At 49.0% G+C, this 16,335-nt stretch overlaps 1 protein-coding gene across 11 annotated transcripts in view; it reads left to right on the top strand.

The window, feature by feature from the left end:
- The window catches only part of Crtac1 (cartilage acidic protein 1), a 149,932-nt gene that overhangs the window by 83,120 nt on the left and 50,477 nt on the right, over positions 1-16,335 (top strand). For all 11 annotated transcript variants that reach the window (NM_001356589.1, NM_145123.5, NM_001356588.1 and 8 more), the window contains exon 3: positions 15,775-15,971. In NM_001356589.1, the coding sequence (NP_001343518.1) occupies positions 15,775-15,971 (197 nt within the window). The remainder of the gene's footprint in view (positions 1-15,774; positions 15,972-16,335) is intronic.

The following is a 16,335-nucleotide window of genomic DNA, read 5'->3' as shown; positions in this document are numbered from 1 at the left end:
TTTACCCAGAGCAACCCTGACCTGCTCCCGTGTCGTTTTGCCTGGGGGAAGGGAACTAGGACACTGAACCTTCATGAAAGATGACATGTCTCCCTAGAATAGGCTCATATATGCCGCAGAGCCTTTCCATTGCAGTGCTTAGCCGTGCAACTCTCTCGGGCTGCTGAAGCACACTCACTCTATCCCGTGCAATGAGTCTAGCCTCGTGAGATGTAAGAGCTGAGTGGCCAGCGACCTATTGCCTAAGCATAGATAACCATATATCAGGGGGAGCTCCATGTTCTAGTCCTGCAAGCGCCTGGGCAATAACCACCTTGTCTCTCCTAGTTTAGGCCTTAAGCTTACAGACCAACCAAAGAAGCAACACTAATCCACAGCAAAGTGTATCTCCAAATAATATTAATCCCACCCATTTTTTAAAGAAGGAAAATGCTGAGGAGATCCAATTGGGTAATCCTTTGGTCAGGGACAGGTCCAAGCGCGTGGAGTTGACCTGAAGTCTCAATTCCCGAAGGATCTGTTCAAATTCAGCCGTCCAATTCTGTAACATATACTGAAAAAGACTTTTTGACAAATTAGCTGCCCTAGTAAATTTAACATACTGAATGGAAATAACACACAATCCCGGAAACTTTTGTTCACATCCCAGCTGAGTTATTTGTCATAATACATCTAGTTGTATCTGGACAAGATCTATGAGTTGATTAACCAGCATGAGACCTCTCTGTATCTTGACATTAGCTGAGGCCTGTTCATCTATGACTGTAGTCACTGAGGCTGACAAAGTGTTAATGGTGTCAGTCGTCTGGACCTGTCCAGACAGAGCCAAGGCTGTCTGAATTAAGGCCAAACCCAGTTCCCAGTTAGTGGTAAAAAAGCAAGAGAATACTTGAGCATTATACATCACCGTCATTGGGAGTGGAAATGTCGACATTATCCCCCAACGCTGCTCTCTCATTGGACAAAATAAGGCCCAAATGCTGCATAATATCCCTTCCCCAGAGGTTAACCGGGAGTGGGAGCACATAAGGTATGAATTTCCCTTGCTGCCCTTCAGAGGATTCCCACGTCAAGGCAATGGAGCTTATAGTGGGACATGATTGATAACCTAGGCCCTGTAATGAATGAGATGACTCTGTGGTGGGCCATGCTTTGGGCCACCAATGTGTAGAAATTATACTTTTATCTGCTCCGGTATCAAGGATGCCTTCAAACTCTTTTCCGTTGATCTTAAGGCAGAGCTTAGGTCTATCATTTAAAGATACAACCAAATAGGCAGAATCATTTCCTGAGGAGCCCATTTTCTTTATCTCAGGTCCTGCAGATTTCTCCCTGGTATTATCAGGGAGGAGCAGCAGCTGAGCTATCCTATCTCCTTTACTAATAGAAAAAACGCCCTTAGGGCTTGAGCACAGGACCTGTATTTCAGGGGAATGTTGACAATCCATAACTCCAGGGTGGACTACTAAGCCCTGCAAGGTGAGTGAACCCCGGCCGAGAATAAGGCCCATGGTTCCCGGGGGCAAGGATGGTATAGGCTCCACTGGCACCGGCTGAATACTCATTTGAGGCATTAATAGGAAGTCGGAGGCGGCACGCAGGTCCACCCTTGTGGGTCTTCCTGGGTCGCCTCTCTGACTGCTTCCTGGGTCCTGACAAACCGGTTCCCATATCTTTGAGGGCCCTGGGACCGAGGGCCCGATGACCCGTTTTTTGGCACATAAGCTGATTGACTATCAGGTGGGGGAAGAATTCTGCCCTTTATATCCCTCACAGAGCGACACTGGTCGGCTCTATGATAACCCTTGCCACACTTAGAGCAAAGAGTGAGAGTCCCTCCCTGTTTATCTGGAGCTCTGCAATCTTTCTTAAAATGCCCAGGCTTTCCGCAATTAAAACATGTCCTCTGATTATTTCTGCCCATGGAGCGGTTCTGAGATTGAAGGATGGCGGCCGCTAAGCCTGCATTGGTGAGAGGTCCCCCAAGCTCTCGACAGACCCTGAGCCAGTCTTGTAAGCCTTTGTTCTTTCTTGGGGCTATGGCCGCTCGGCACTCCTTTGTGGCTTGCTCATAGATTAGCTGTTCTATCAGAGGCGCAGCTTGCTCTGACTCTCCAAAAATACGCTCTGCTGCCTCTGTCATTCTGGCCACAAAATCTGAGAAGGATTCCTGAGGTCCCTGGATTATCTTTGTTAACTGCCCAGTGGTTTCACCTGCTCGAGAGAGCGCCTTCCAGGCCCTAATAGCCGTGGAAGAAATCTGGGCATAAGCTCCCCAATGGTAGTTTGTCTGATCAGCAGAATAAGCTCCCTGACCCGTTAACAAGTCAAAAGTCCAATCTCTCTGCTCTGGAGTCAAAGCAGCTGCGTTTGCTCGGGCCTGCGCTTGTGCAGCTTCGTGCCAAAGCGCTCTCCATTCCATATATTTGCCCATACTAGGGAGAGCGGCTTTTACAACCGTTTGCCAGTCGGCAGGAGTTAGTGCCATGCCGGCAAGCCTGTCTAACTGCACCAAGGTAAAATTAGCATTGGTTCCGTATTTACGGACCGACTCGGCAAGCTCTTTAATTTGTAAGTATTCTACCGGAGCGTGGACACGCCCACCCTCGGCTCCTTCAAAGACCGGAAATGCCTGTTGTATTTTCCTTTGTTCCTCTCTGGGAATGAATGAGTCTGCGTACTGCCTCTCTGCGCATTGCCTCTCTGCGCAGGGCTGACGCACTACGCAGGGCGGGGACTCCGCATAGGGCGGACCTTGAAGCCGACTGCCCTGAGGCTAATCAGCAAACTGGCCTTCGCCAGCCGCTTTTGGCTTCCTTAACTGATTAGCTAGCACTTTACCTGGCTGGTACCCTTTTTTCTCATAATGAGCTGCTTCTTCCTCCCAGTCTGTTTCTTCAGAGGAGAATTCTTCATCTGCTTCAGAGCTACTAAGAGCTGGCTCCCCGAGCTCATCTAGTGACGAGTATCTCCTAGAGACCTCCGCTAATTGATCTTTTTTCTTTTCTTTTTTCTTTTTCTTCCTTCTAATCTCTCCCCAGGTATTCTTATCTGACCTAAACTTTTCCTCAGGTTCAAGACCCGTGGAAAGGCCTGTACGCTTATTTTGTGTACCATATTTTCTCTTTGCTCCTACTCTCTCTCCCCACTTTACTTCTGATAGCTTGTCCTGAATTTCATCTAGAATCCGCCCTGCCTTAACCACTTGATAACATGTGAAAAGGAACAAAAGGGCTTCTAACACTAGAAAAAATTCAAGGCCAAATATACCTTGCAAAGCCATTTTCCACTTTACTTCTGATAGACTGTCTTGAATTTCCTTAGAAAGTTCAAGATCAGACTTACCTCGTAAAGCTGTACTCACTGGTACTCTCGTTCCCCAGCTGAAAAGTTCTGAATTCATACAGTTGAATCCTTCTTAACAGTCTGCTTTACGGGAACCTTTATTACCGCGACCCGCAGTTCTGGTTCTGGAATGAGGGATCTTCCTTGCGCCAGTCCCGAGTTTTTTCTCGTCCCGGAATTCGGCACCAATTGTTATTAGACGCGTTCTCACGACCGGCCAGGAAAGACGCAACAGACCAGAATCTTCTGCGGCAAAACTTTATTGCTTACATCTTCAGGAGCAGGAGTGTAAGAAGCAAGAGCGAGAGAAAACGAAACCCCGTCCCTATTAAGGAGAATTTTCCTTCGCCTAGGACGTGTCACTCCCTGATTGGCTGCAGCCCATCGGCCGAGTTGACGTCACGGGGAAGGCAGAGCACATGGAGTAGAGAACCACCCTCGGCATATGCGCAGATTATTTGTTTACCACTTAGAACACAGCTGTCAGCGCCATCTTGTAACGGCGAATGTGGGCGCGGCTCCCAACACTGTTTGTTCTACAAATGCTTGTTTATACCTATCTGACTAAAAGACTATGCATGCCTCCCGTTCTAGATCAAACGTATTTTTATGAAGTCTTTCCTTCCAGTGTGAGTGACCTTTCTGTCTCCTGAACACTTGGGATTCGGGTCACTTATTTACGCCACACCAGGCTGATACCCTAGGCAGAGATTTACACCAAAGGTCATGTATATCCATCATGATACCTGGCAGTAGTCCCAGCTTTATGCAGGATCCCAGTGTGGGGTGACATGGGGTCAATAATTAACTTATCACTTCTGCTCTTACAGAAGAAGCAAACATCTATGGGCCATGTGGCCCACCACTGTGACCCATATTGTCATACTTCCTCAACTGAGAAAGAGGCCAGCCGTTTGAAAGTGGCAGATCCTGGGTAGTTATAGCATGCCATAAAGTTTGAGTAGGTATCTAAAATGTTTTATGACAAAGCAGTTAATGGTCTCCCTAAATCCTAAGCAAGTAGATCTACATGCTGGAGTCATGGCTGCCACAGCCCAGACTTGCCCTCTGGACACGTGGATGAGGGTCATGCAAAGAGATTTAAAACAGGACCCATTTCCAGGACACAGTGAGGCACACAGGCACTCCACACTCAGGGTTGACCTCCTCCTCAGGTGTCGGGAGGAGAGTGAAAGAGTGTCCGAATGTCTCTGAGGCCACAGAGACTTCATGGAGTCAGGGACACTCTGCCTCCCATTAGTAGGCCTTGAGGAACATGTTTCCAAAGCAGACTCGATGAGTCACTGTCACCTAGAGACACATCCTTCATCCTTCCAGACACTTCTCTTCTTAATGACACACAGCATCTATTTGAAAATTGTCAATCACAGGCTCCCATCTCCTGGCTCTGACATTGCCGTACAAAACCAGCTGAGCCAATCATAGATCTCTGAAGTTTGTCCTACAGTGGCTTGCATCTGTTAATCCCAGCATGCCTAGAGCAAGATGGGAGGCAGAGACAGGAGAATCACCTGGAAGCTCACGGGCCAGTTACTCTGGCATACACAGCATGGCAGAAACAAGCAAGACCCCTACCTCAACAAGGCAAGAGGAACAAAAAAAAAAAAATGAATTCCAAGAAAATTGTGCTTTGATCTCTCTACCAGCACATCGTGGTGTGTGCACACCCTGCTCACACATCACATGCGTACACTGATACTGAATAAAATAATAAGAAAAATCCTGCCCTCCTCAAAAAAAAAACAAAGAAAGAGAAGAGAAGAAGAAAGTGCCTTCTATTGAGGGTGAAGCTAGAGTTCATGTACAAGGCTGAAATGCTGTCACCGTTCAACCCTTCGAACAGAAGGATGGTGCAAGAGAATGAAGCCAACAGAAAGACGGGGAGGGGGGAAAGAAGGCAAAGGCCCACAGTCCCCAGCGGCTAGCTCTCACTCCACTCTCCCGCAGGTTGCCCACACCCGCGTGATTCCTGTAGTTTGGAATCTGTGCCAAGAAATTCCACAGCTAGTTCAGCTTAAGTGTTTGTCGCACACAATCAAAGAACCTTGACTAACAGCCTCCACCTGGCCCTGGGATCCCTCCTTTGACAGTTTCTGCGATGTCTGCTTCCATGTCTCCCTCTTTTCCTGGAAATACATTGAGGAATAGTCATGGTCTTGTTCATCTCCACCGTCTCGTCAGCATCAGCAAACAGGAGCAGGCACCTGCTCAGTCCAAGCGTTGTCCTAGAAACAGTGAGAAACAGAGCTGCCAGGGAGGGTCTCTGCCTTCCAGTGCTCCTGTGCACATCAAAATACAGGAAATTCCAAGGGCGCTGAGCACACGCTGAGCACAGAGCTCTTTTTGGAATGAGTCGTTCATCAGTCACTCCACGTGGAGTTTTTACAGAACACAGACACTTGTAGCTGCAGATTATTCTTACCTTTTAGTTCCAAACATCCCTTTCTTGGAAAACCGTCCACTCTTCAGAACAGAAGTGAGGGTTTTCCTTCATCTTAGTTACTGTTTTCAGTGAGCGTTGTCTTTGTGAGGTCTTCTTCATCTTAAATCAAGATTAAATCTGCCTTGCATTATTTCTGGATGCCCTTTTCAAGCCTAGGCAATATACCTTCCCAGACCCTTCATCCCACCCAGGAACCTCCCATTCCCAAAGCCCTACTCTTTCACAGAGAATCCTTGGTCTGCACACAGATCCTATTCCGGAATGCAACATGGGAATCTCCTGTCTTAATGCCTTTCCATATGTTTTCCGGTCCTATTTAACTTCAATGGCTTTCAATGAATTAAACATGCGGAAAGGAAGAAAGATCGTTACGTACATTTCCAAAGAGATAATCTGGATAATCTGTGCTCAAAGGTATGGGATTGAAAGTGGGAAACATTTAGTTACAGCTGTATATTAGTTACTTCTCGCATCAACTGTGGTCAAATGCCTGACAGAAACGCTTCGGAGCAGAGAGGCTGCTTTTCGCTCACAGTTTCAGACGGTGTGGTCCAGCACCGTTAGGAAGATGCAGAGGCTGAGAAAGCCTGGGCTGCGGCAGTGGGAGCTGGTGGCAATGGGAGCTGGCGGCAATGGGAGCTGGCAGCAATGGGAGCTGGCGGTACAGCTTGTTCATGTGGCAGACCGTGACTCAGAAAGCTTGGGCCAGAATGAGAAACAGACACAGCCTTCAAGGCCTGTCCCCAGAAACTCGCTTCTAGCTTAATCACACTTCGTGACCTCCCAAAAACAGCACCATGAACCCAGGATGACATCCTCCAACACATGAGCTGATGAGAGATCTTTCACATCCAAGCTGTGACACGATAGAAAGAAAACAAGGACTCAAAAAATGGTGATATCTGGAATCCCCGTGAGGAACAGCAGGGGCTATTCGGGTTTTCTTGTTTTGTTTTGTTTTGTTTTGTTTTTAATTTGTTTCCAGCTTGTGTTCCTCCTGCCTCAGTTTCCCAAATACTGGGATCGTAGGCATGCACCTCCCTGTCTGGCTCTTTGTTCATTGTTAACTTTTCTCTGAGGGCTCTGGGAACACAGTCAGATATTCTGAGACCCAGCTACAAGCCAACTGTAGCCAGACTTCCACTGGACAGACATGCCGGTTGTGAATTCAAGCGGCTCGCCTGGAGAACTACACTGACTCATGGGAAATCCTTTTTCCTACTTTCCAGGGATGAATTTTTCTTTCCCTTAAATCTGAGGTGATAGCTCATCGTTATCTGATTTCTTTCCAAAAACTTAGTGGCTTAAAGATGATTTATGATTCCTTCCATTCTGTGCACCAGGAATGTGGTCTAGAACCTGGGGGGTGGTTCTCCTGTTGTGCAGAATGCCTGGGTACCTGGATGCTGCTGCTTCCAGTGTCAACAGACTGGACTGAGGGCCAGAGGGGTCTTCGCTCACCGCCTGGTGCCTCACTGCTCATCCATGGAGCTGATTTGACTTCTGCAGCTCCTGATTGTCTCACGAATATCAGATTTTCCTTACATGGTAACCAGCTTTCCCCCAGAGACAGATGGAAACCACTGGGCCTCTGAAAGGCTGAGACTGGACCTGGCCCATCATCATTGTTACCGTGTTTTGACTATTCAGGCAAATCACAAAGTCCCATACTCAAAGTATATTATCATATATATACATATATATGTGTGTGTGTGTGTGTATAATCTTATGTTATATGTGTGTATTATATATCACTATGTCATCATATGTGATATATAATATACATGTTATCATGTATTTGAGATATTATGTATGTGAAATGTGATAATATATATGGCTCACAACCTTTTTTGATGAAGGTTGACAGTTTCGATCTGCCAAGAGCCAGATGGTATTTTTAGCTTTTAGGCCATACAGTCCCTGTTGCAACTACTCAATCCTGTCTTTTGCCAAAGGTAGCTATATGTGATATATGACTTTGCATACTTGTGTTCCAATAAAACTTTATTTACAAAAGCAGCCAAGAGGCCACATATTGTTCTTTGGCTGATTATTGCTTTAGACCAATTATACGTTTGTCTTTCAACTAATTTTACCTAATGGCTAGCTAATCACTTTTTACTAGAAACTCACTTCTTTTAACTTATAGCTGAGGGTGTTTATTAATGTGACCAAGAATAAAGTATGTATTTTATGCCCATAGTTATGAAAATACAACATATCTTTAAAACAACTCTACAGGAATTGTCTAAAGTAGCCCACCAGATGGGACTGTTTCCCTGTGGCAACGTCTCAGCCTCTGGAGACACGCTGTACTACTTACGTTTAGCATTGCTTTGAGAAACTGCAGAGATGGCTCAGTGCTTAAGTGAACTTGCTGCTCTTGCAGGGGACCCAGGTTCAGTTGCTGGTACCCATATGGTGGCTCACAACCATCTGCATCCTGTCCCACAGGATCTGATGCCCTCTTCTGGCCTGCTTGAGCCCCAGGCATGCACATGGTATGTGTACATACAAGCAAAACATTCAGACACATAAAGTAAAATGAAATAATAAGGAAAACTGTTAAACACCATCACCGCTTTAATAAGCACACCCTGCGGAAGAGGTTGCCTGGCTCACAGTTTAAACACAGCGCCTCCTAGTGGAGAAGCCATGAGGTGGGCGCTTCGGGCAGCTGCTTCCAAGTCAGGAAGCAGAGAGAGAGGAAGCCTGCTGCACCTTTTCCTTCAGTTCAGAGCCTCACCCCAGAATGGTGGCACCACCGCCACCAGTTAGGGTGGATCTTCTCTCCTCAGATCACCCAGTCTAGAAACTTCTTCACAGGCATGCCCAGGAGCTTGTTTCCATGGCAACTCTAAATGCACTCAAGGTGACAGTCAACTAATGCTTTCCATCAGCCTGGTCTACAGGTTGACCGGCTCCTCTTTCCATGCATCTCTGTTGGTCTGAGCCCCACCCCTTCATCTGTGTGTATGTCTGTGGCTGTCTCTAGTGTTCAACCTGTCTGTATGCACATGCCCTTCTCCCCTCCTCTCTCCCTCCCGCCTCCATTTGTGCCCCCCCCCCCCCTTTGTGACAAGGTCTCTCTATGTAGCCCTGGCTGTCCTGAAGCTCACTCTGTAGACGAGGCTTTCCTCAAACTAACAAGGATGCCCCTGCCTCTGATTCCTGAGTGCTGAGATGGAGAGTGTGTGCTGCCATCCCAGGCCCCTGCTTCCTTCTCTCTCTATTTTCTCTCTTGTTGGGCAGATTATTTTTCATAATTTACTTTTTAAAAAGAAGTTTCTTGTTCTTAATTCTCAAAATAGCTATGTTACATAGCTTCCAAGTCTAAAAAGCTTTCTATTTTATGAAAAGAGATATCACATGTAAATTATTTAGCCTAGTACCTGGCACATGGTAACTACCTAGTGATTACATTCTCTCATGTAGGTGATCCACACACACATGGATCACCATTAACAACAACTACAACAATGTAGCTCTTCTGTCTCTATCAGTAATTTTTTCTCACCTCTACCCCAGATATCAGCTGTCCACATCCTCTCTGTTATGACCCTGTTTGTACATGTCTGGGGAACTACCAAAATTGGAGGATAAAAGACAAACCAAGGGACTGTGCACAGCGTGCCTTTTGATCAGCCAAGAGATGATCAGGCACCTAGCCCCTTCTCTTCTGTTCACTCTGACAAGATTTGTTGAACACATGGTGTGGACTGGATGGTGAACGTGAAGCAAGTATGCAGGTCCCAAGCCTCTTGACTCTCACGGCCCACTGGGGGAAACAGGAAACAGAGAACAGGTCACAGTAGGAAAGAGGGTGCAGGGTTCGGGAGATAGAAATGGGCGATCTCTCTAGGGAGCTGCCTTTTAAGATGAACCCTAAGACAGGAGATGAGCCAGCTGTGGGAACAGCAGGAGGAAGTAGAATGAAATCTACTGGGGAGAGTCAGCCAGCAAAGTGGGTGGCTGCAAAGTGGGCGGGGCCAAGCAGGGCCCTGTGAAACCCACCCAGCAGCAGCTTTCTCAAACACTGGTGAACTGCCTAACAAAAGCATCCTGCGGGAGGAAAATTCTATCTTGGCCAATGGTATCAGAGATGAAGTCTGCCATGGCAGAAACAGCAGAGTGGTGTGGCTTCATGGAGAAGAAGGGAATGGCCAAGGTTTGTGCACATTTTGGTGGATCGGGAAGCAGAAAATAAGACCAGAATGAGATCCTAGTTAATCCTCAAAGTCCCACCCTCCCCTCCATCAAGCATACCTCCTGTCCAAAAGGTCCCACAGCACCCCCTAAAAAAACACCACCTGCTGGAGACCAAGAGTTTGGGCGCACAGGCCTGTGAGGTACACATCAGACTCAAACCACAGCATCCACCCAAGAGTTTCAGGGAGGTAGCTGCCACGATCTGGCTTACTTGTTAAAAAAAAGACTCATACATGGAGATTAGATCAGTGGGGCAAATGAGGAAAACAGAGAAAGGAGGCACCCCAGAGATGGTGGCAGTCAGTCGGGGAGGAAAGAAAAGAATAAAGCTAGGATATTTTTAGAGGTAGATATGACAAGAAGGGCTGATGGATTCGATGGGAAGACGAAGGGGAGGGAGGCTGAGGCTGGTGCCAAGCACCTGGTTTTTAGTGCTTGGGTGCCTACTTGAGGGAGGGAGAAATGGAGCAATCAATAGTTCCATTTTGGACATGCTCCATCTCGGGCGCATGAGGGGAGATGTCAGGTAGGCAGTCGGATATATGAGTCTGAGCCTGGGCTAAGAGATATAAATTTAGGGGGTTGTCAGTCATGGGAATGGATATGACCAACTAGAAAATGGAGAGAGAAAAGACAACAGAACCAAATCCAAGCCTGGAGACTCCAGCAGTCAGAAGGTAGGCATAGGAAAAGGGACCCAACCATGGGGGGAAAGGAGGGGAAGCCAGAGAGGGAAGAAAGTAAGGCAGGGCGTTATGAAGCCTAATGAGGGTGGGGCTGTCCTGTGGGAGAGTGGGGGGCAGTTGGGAGTGGCCACAGTGCCACTCACTGCCAAGAGGCCAAACTTGATAAGGACAGACAGGGCCTCCCTCAATCTGGCCACATTAAAGCCAAGGATGGCAACTAGAGTGACTTTTTGGGCCAAGGTTCGATGGGATAAGGAAATGCATGGCGGGAAAGCAGAGACCGCTTACGAGGACAACTCTTTTGAGAAATGTGTTTAACCAGGGAAATCAATGACGAAATCCACCTTCCTAACCAGGGTGGGATGGCCGTGGATAAGAAGTGGTAGCTTGTTTAGAAACTAACTGCTCAATCGCTGGGGAGCAAAAGGTCACGCCTCGGGCTTGTTGTGATTTTTTTTTTCAATGACGATGAGAGCTTGCGATTGTGTAACTGTTCACAGTTTACCAAGTGTTGTCACACACACTCTCACACGCCTCACGGCGGTCCTTCGAGGTGTGAGCGGCAGTGAGTTACAGATGAGGAAGCTGAAAACTTAGAGGAGTTGAGTGACAAGCTTGAGCCATAGTCGGGATGCACTGCCAAGGCTGTGATAGCCTAACCATGGCTGGCACACTCTGATATTAGGCACCATAACTAGCTTTCAAGAACATGGGGCCCTGCCCAGTTCCCTGGCTCCATTTAGCTGTGCTTTCAAAGCCCCTTGGACTCCTACAAATACCCAGTGCTTCCCAGCAAGCGTCAGAGAAAGGAAACACAAGACCCTATGTTTTGCCCAGGCTCACAGAGAAACTGTGGATAAGTCACTTCACCTCTGTACTCTAGTGTTCACATCTATAAAATGGGGTCGTCCCAGGCCTATCATGAGGATACAGTGGGATTTGGAAGCACTTGGCAGAGTGTGTGCGTGGGAACTGCTCTCTGAAGGCTGCTCAGGATAACTTCCTGATGTACTCCTTCCTGCTTCATCTCTCACCCGCTCACCTCTGCACACAGACCTTCACACCCTCACCTCTATATTACACACACCCTTACCAACAAATGCATATTCTCATTTATACACAATTTATACACACACACACCCACACATGCGCACGCACCCTCACTAATCGCACACATGCATACACACACACACACACACACACAAACATACAGACACACATGCATGTGCATACACTCACACAGATACACATGTGCATGCTCACACAGACATACACATGCATGCTTACACACACACACTTGCGTGCACACACACAGACACATGCATACACACATGCACACAAGCATATGCATACACACATGCATGCACACACAGACACACTCACACACACTCACACAGACACACACACGTGCGTGTACACACACACACACACACACACACACCTTGATCCTCCGTACCCTTCCCTCTCCTCTTCTTACCCATCCTTTCTTATCTGACCCTCCACTCCACTCCACTCCACTCCACTCCACTCCACTCCACTCCACTCCTCACCCCCTTATCCCTCACCACTCACCCTCTCCCCCTGCATCCACACACACCATCCCTTCCATCCTTACCCTCCACCTCTCATCCCCACCCCACCCCTCCACCCCTTCTCCCCTAAGCCCTTCTTCTTGCGGTCTGTGTCTGAGCACCTGCCGTAGTATGCTCTAGGCACAGCACAGGCAGAGACACACATCCTTTTGGACTCTGGCAGTATGCACTTAATGAGGGCAGGGATGTGATGCAGACACCTTTGCCCTCTCAAGAGCGAGCCAAGGCAAGACACTGCAGGATACCCGGAAGAGAGAAGGTCACATCCAGCCTGGCACGTGGGGCTGACTTCACACAGGATGGGGCCAGGAGGGTGGGAGAGTGTTCCCCGTGGAGCAGGGGCGCAGCTGGACAAAGGCACAGGCACAGCTGGAAAGGGCAGTGCATCTTTAGGGGCTGGCGAGGAAGCAAGCCATAACAACAGCAACCTGGAGAAGGGGGTGGGGGCTCTTCCTGGGGGAGGAGCCTGGGAGCAGATGTTAGTGCTATAGGGCCAGCCTGGGGTAGCCTGGTGGAGAGAAGGCTGGCCACTGGGGCAATGCTCTGACTTGGCCTTGCATTGAGATTGTTAAGAACCCCACCTCAAAACAGACTTCATGTCTCTAATCCCTGTCCCATGTCAGACCTCCTCCAATGTCCCATGTAGGTTTGGGGAGCCCCTTGACACGTGCTAATTGTATAACCAGTCAGGCCTGACCCAGACTATCCACTTCACCCCACGATCCCCATAGGAGGCACCCTGAGACTAGCACCCCATGATCTTCCAAGAAGAGATGATCAGGGGCCACTTCATAGGACAAGAAACTTTTTCCCACCCCAGCCACCCAGGTTCAGGATAAAAGGGCTAGCCTCTAACATGGGGGAGCATGTTCTCTCCCCTCCTGCTGAGAGCTGAGCCCAGAGCATGGCAAACATCTGGGTTACCCAAGAGGTAGGGGGTAAGGAGGGTATCGATGCTGGGCATTATGTGGGGACTCCCCCACCACATCCTAGGAGATGGACACTGACTTTGCCCACCTCCTAAGCTTAGTTAAACCCCTGGACCCACAGAGCTTCCAGGCTGCCCCGCTCAGCCTGGGGATGCCTTGCTCACCAGATTCTGGAAGGTGAAGCGTATGGTGGAGGTCACCTGCTTGGAATTATTCTGATTGAATGTGAGAGGGCAGGCTCGGACATTCACTCCACGGTCACACTCATGAGAGGGCAGGCTCGGACACTCACTCCACAGTCACAGTTATGGACTCCTTGTTTAGTCCAGTTTCTACCTCACAGAAGAGAACAGCAGAGTCCAGAGCCCAAGACCACAGCCCTCAGTACAGCAGAGTTAGGGCCTCCGTGGAGCAGAGGAGCGGAAAGCACTTTGCAAACTTCGTAAAGTGCTATTAAAATGTATGGTTCTGGTAACCTCCACCACTCACGTTCCTCAGAGCCACTGCTGTGGGGAAGCTACCAGAGAAATAAATACACACAGGACTGAGCGGTAGCATCACACACAGCACAGAAGGAGCATGGAATTCCTGCCCTGAAGAGAGAAGCCCAGTGGCTACTTACAAGTTGTATGTATGACCTTGGACTTCACTGGGCCTCTCTCACCCTCAGTTTCTTTTTCAGAAACACGCCCTACTTTTTCCTTTCTGGGTTGTGTGGGGCTGGCGCAAGACATTGAATGACAGTGCGTGCTCTTAGTGGGGCCAACACCCAATGAGCACCGTGGAAGAGCTGAGGACCTGGGGCTTTCAGACTAGTATTTAACACGAAAAGTCACATCTGTCCCTGGGGTCAGAGCCAGCTGCTGACAATGCTAGAACCGAAGTGCTCTGTCTCGTCCACCCTGGCGTGTCTTTGAAGGTAACACCGCACGCCCTTGATGCTCGGTTCTCAGACACACTTCGTCAAGGTGTCTAAGGCGCACCCTCCCATCCTCCCGATGCTGACTCAGCGCCCCCCACCCCTACCCTGTGAGCTCCATCTCCCCTTTCACTCTGTGGGTACCAGAAAGCTCTTGGCCAGCCACCAGCACCCTCCAGACTTCTCTGACTTCTGGTGACAAAAGAGAGGGCTAAGCTGGATCTGTTTCAGGACTAAGAAGAGATTTCTCCCAAAGACCTACAAGCGCTGACTGTCCTCTCTGGGTCCACTAAGCCAACTCATGGTGGATGCACCACCCAGCTGAAAGCACAGGGCAGCCGGCAGGCCCTGGTGAATGGGACATGTGGGTTTCTCTGGAGATCCTGGAAAAGTGCTATTCGAGAGTGGGACGCATCATGCTTGAGCATGCTGCCTGGGATAATCTTAGATACCCTCAGTTTCCCCAGAGAGAAAAAATGATGGGAAAACACAGACCATGGAACTCTTGAGTCCACCGGACTTGGAGATTTCATTCAATAAATATTTATTAAGTACCTACTATATGCTGTTGAGCACAACATGAAGAGAAGGTTCTGTTCTTGTGGAGCCAACGTTCCAGTGGAACCAGAGAGAGCAGGGAAGGATAAACCAGAACACAGAGACTAGTAGATCTGTGGGGCCACATGGGGACCATGGAGGAAGAGTGGGTAGAGATACAAATGCAGGGAGTACAGTCATCGAGGGCTTGAAGAAGTTGGGGGAGGGAGCCAGCCATGTAGCTGTCTAGACCAGCATCCCACCTAGAGGGCACAGCAAGTGCAACAACCCATAAAGCAGAGACAAGCCTGGGGCTTCCATGGGACAAGGAGGGTTGCCTGGGTTCAGGAGAGACGGGTATGAGTGATGGGCAGCTTCAGCCTTCATCCCAACTCCCTAGAAAAGGATGCAGCAGGTTTGCATGGTGACGCTCCACCTGAGATGGGTAGTCTGTCATCGCAGGGACTGTTAGAGCAGTGTTTTCCCCTTAGCAGACGGCTGTCTAGACGCTCAGTGACACAGCTTCTCGGGGGATAACTCACGGAGTGGGGATTGAGGGTGGGGGTCTCAGGAGAGCATCAGAAATGTGCCTAGGCTCAGGCACTGACACCCGATTCCGCTTTCCCTCAGGAGTTACACTCAGCTCCTCTGAGCTGCAGTTTCTCTGAGGGACCTCATCTGTTTCTCCCTTGGGAAGCAAGTTTCTAGCGTCATAGCCTCCCATACCAGTCTTGTCTGGGTTTTTTTGTCAACATCAAGTTGATTTTTTAAGTTAATGAGGTCATCGGTGGGAAAATGCCTTTTTACCATGAAATGGGCAAGGTAAAATGTCAAGGTTTTTTTTTTTTTTTCCCTTCAGCCAGGCCCTTAGTTAGGGCTTGCCCACTCTCCTTGACCAGCCCACTCCTTGAATTGTGTTCTACATGACTCTGATCCACTTTTTTCTAGCCTCGGTTTCTTCCTTTCTTTCTGAGTTTCCTGAGGCAAGGCTCCTTCCTGTGTACGCCAGGGGCCGAGTTGCTCAAGGTGCAATGGACTCTGAGCTGGGTGGAGCAAGCCACTCACCCTCATGACCTTCTCCTTGCTCCTACAGGTACACCGGCCCCAACCTGGTTCTGAAGTACAATCGAGCCCAGAATCGGCTGGTGAATATTGCGGTGGACGAGCGCAGCTCACCCTACTATGCTCTGAGGGACCGTCAGGGGAACGCCATCGGGGTCACAGCCTGTGACATCGATGGGGACGGCCGTGAGGAGATCTACTTTCTCAACACCAATAACGCCTTCTCAGGTGAGGGTTGGGCTGTCCGGTCTCTTCCTGCCCTGACTGAATCTCCCCTTCACTGACAGCCCTTTCTTAATCAGTCTCCTCTGCCTCCAGGACCTCCCATGCTGGACAGAGACCCCAGGTTGACCCTTCATCTCCTGTAATGGAGTTTCATCCTTGGGACCTTGGGCTGGGACAGAGGGGCATGAAAAAGATCTTCTCCCTCAGACTGAACATCATTTTCTCCCTCTGTCTGAGGAGCCTTCCTCTCCTCCCCCTCCTCCCCTCCTCTGCTCCTCCCCTCTTCTCTTCTTCCCCTCCTGTCATCCCACCTCTCCTATGTGTTCGTTCCTTCAGCCCATCTGAACTCCTGGAACCAACAGATGTC

Source organism: Mus musculus, chromosome 19 (assembly GCF_000001635.26).
Source record: "Mus musculus strain C57BL/6J chromosome 19, GRCm38.p6 C57BL/6J".
Lineage (NCBI taxonomy): Eukaryota > Metazoa > Chordata > Mammalia > Rodentia > Muridae > Mus > Mus musculus.
The sequence above is the reverse complement of the archived record's forward strand: the minus strand, read 5'-3'. Positions and strand labels throughout refer to the sequence as shown.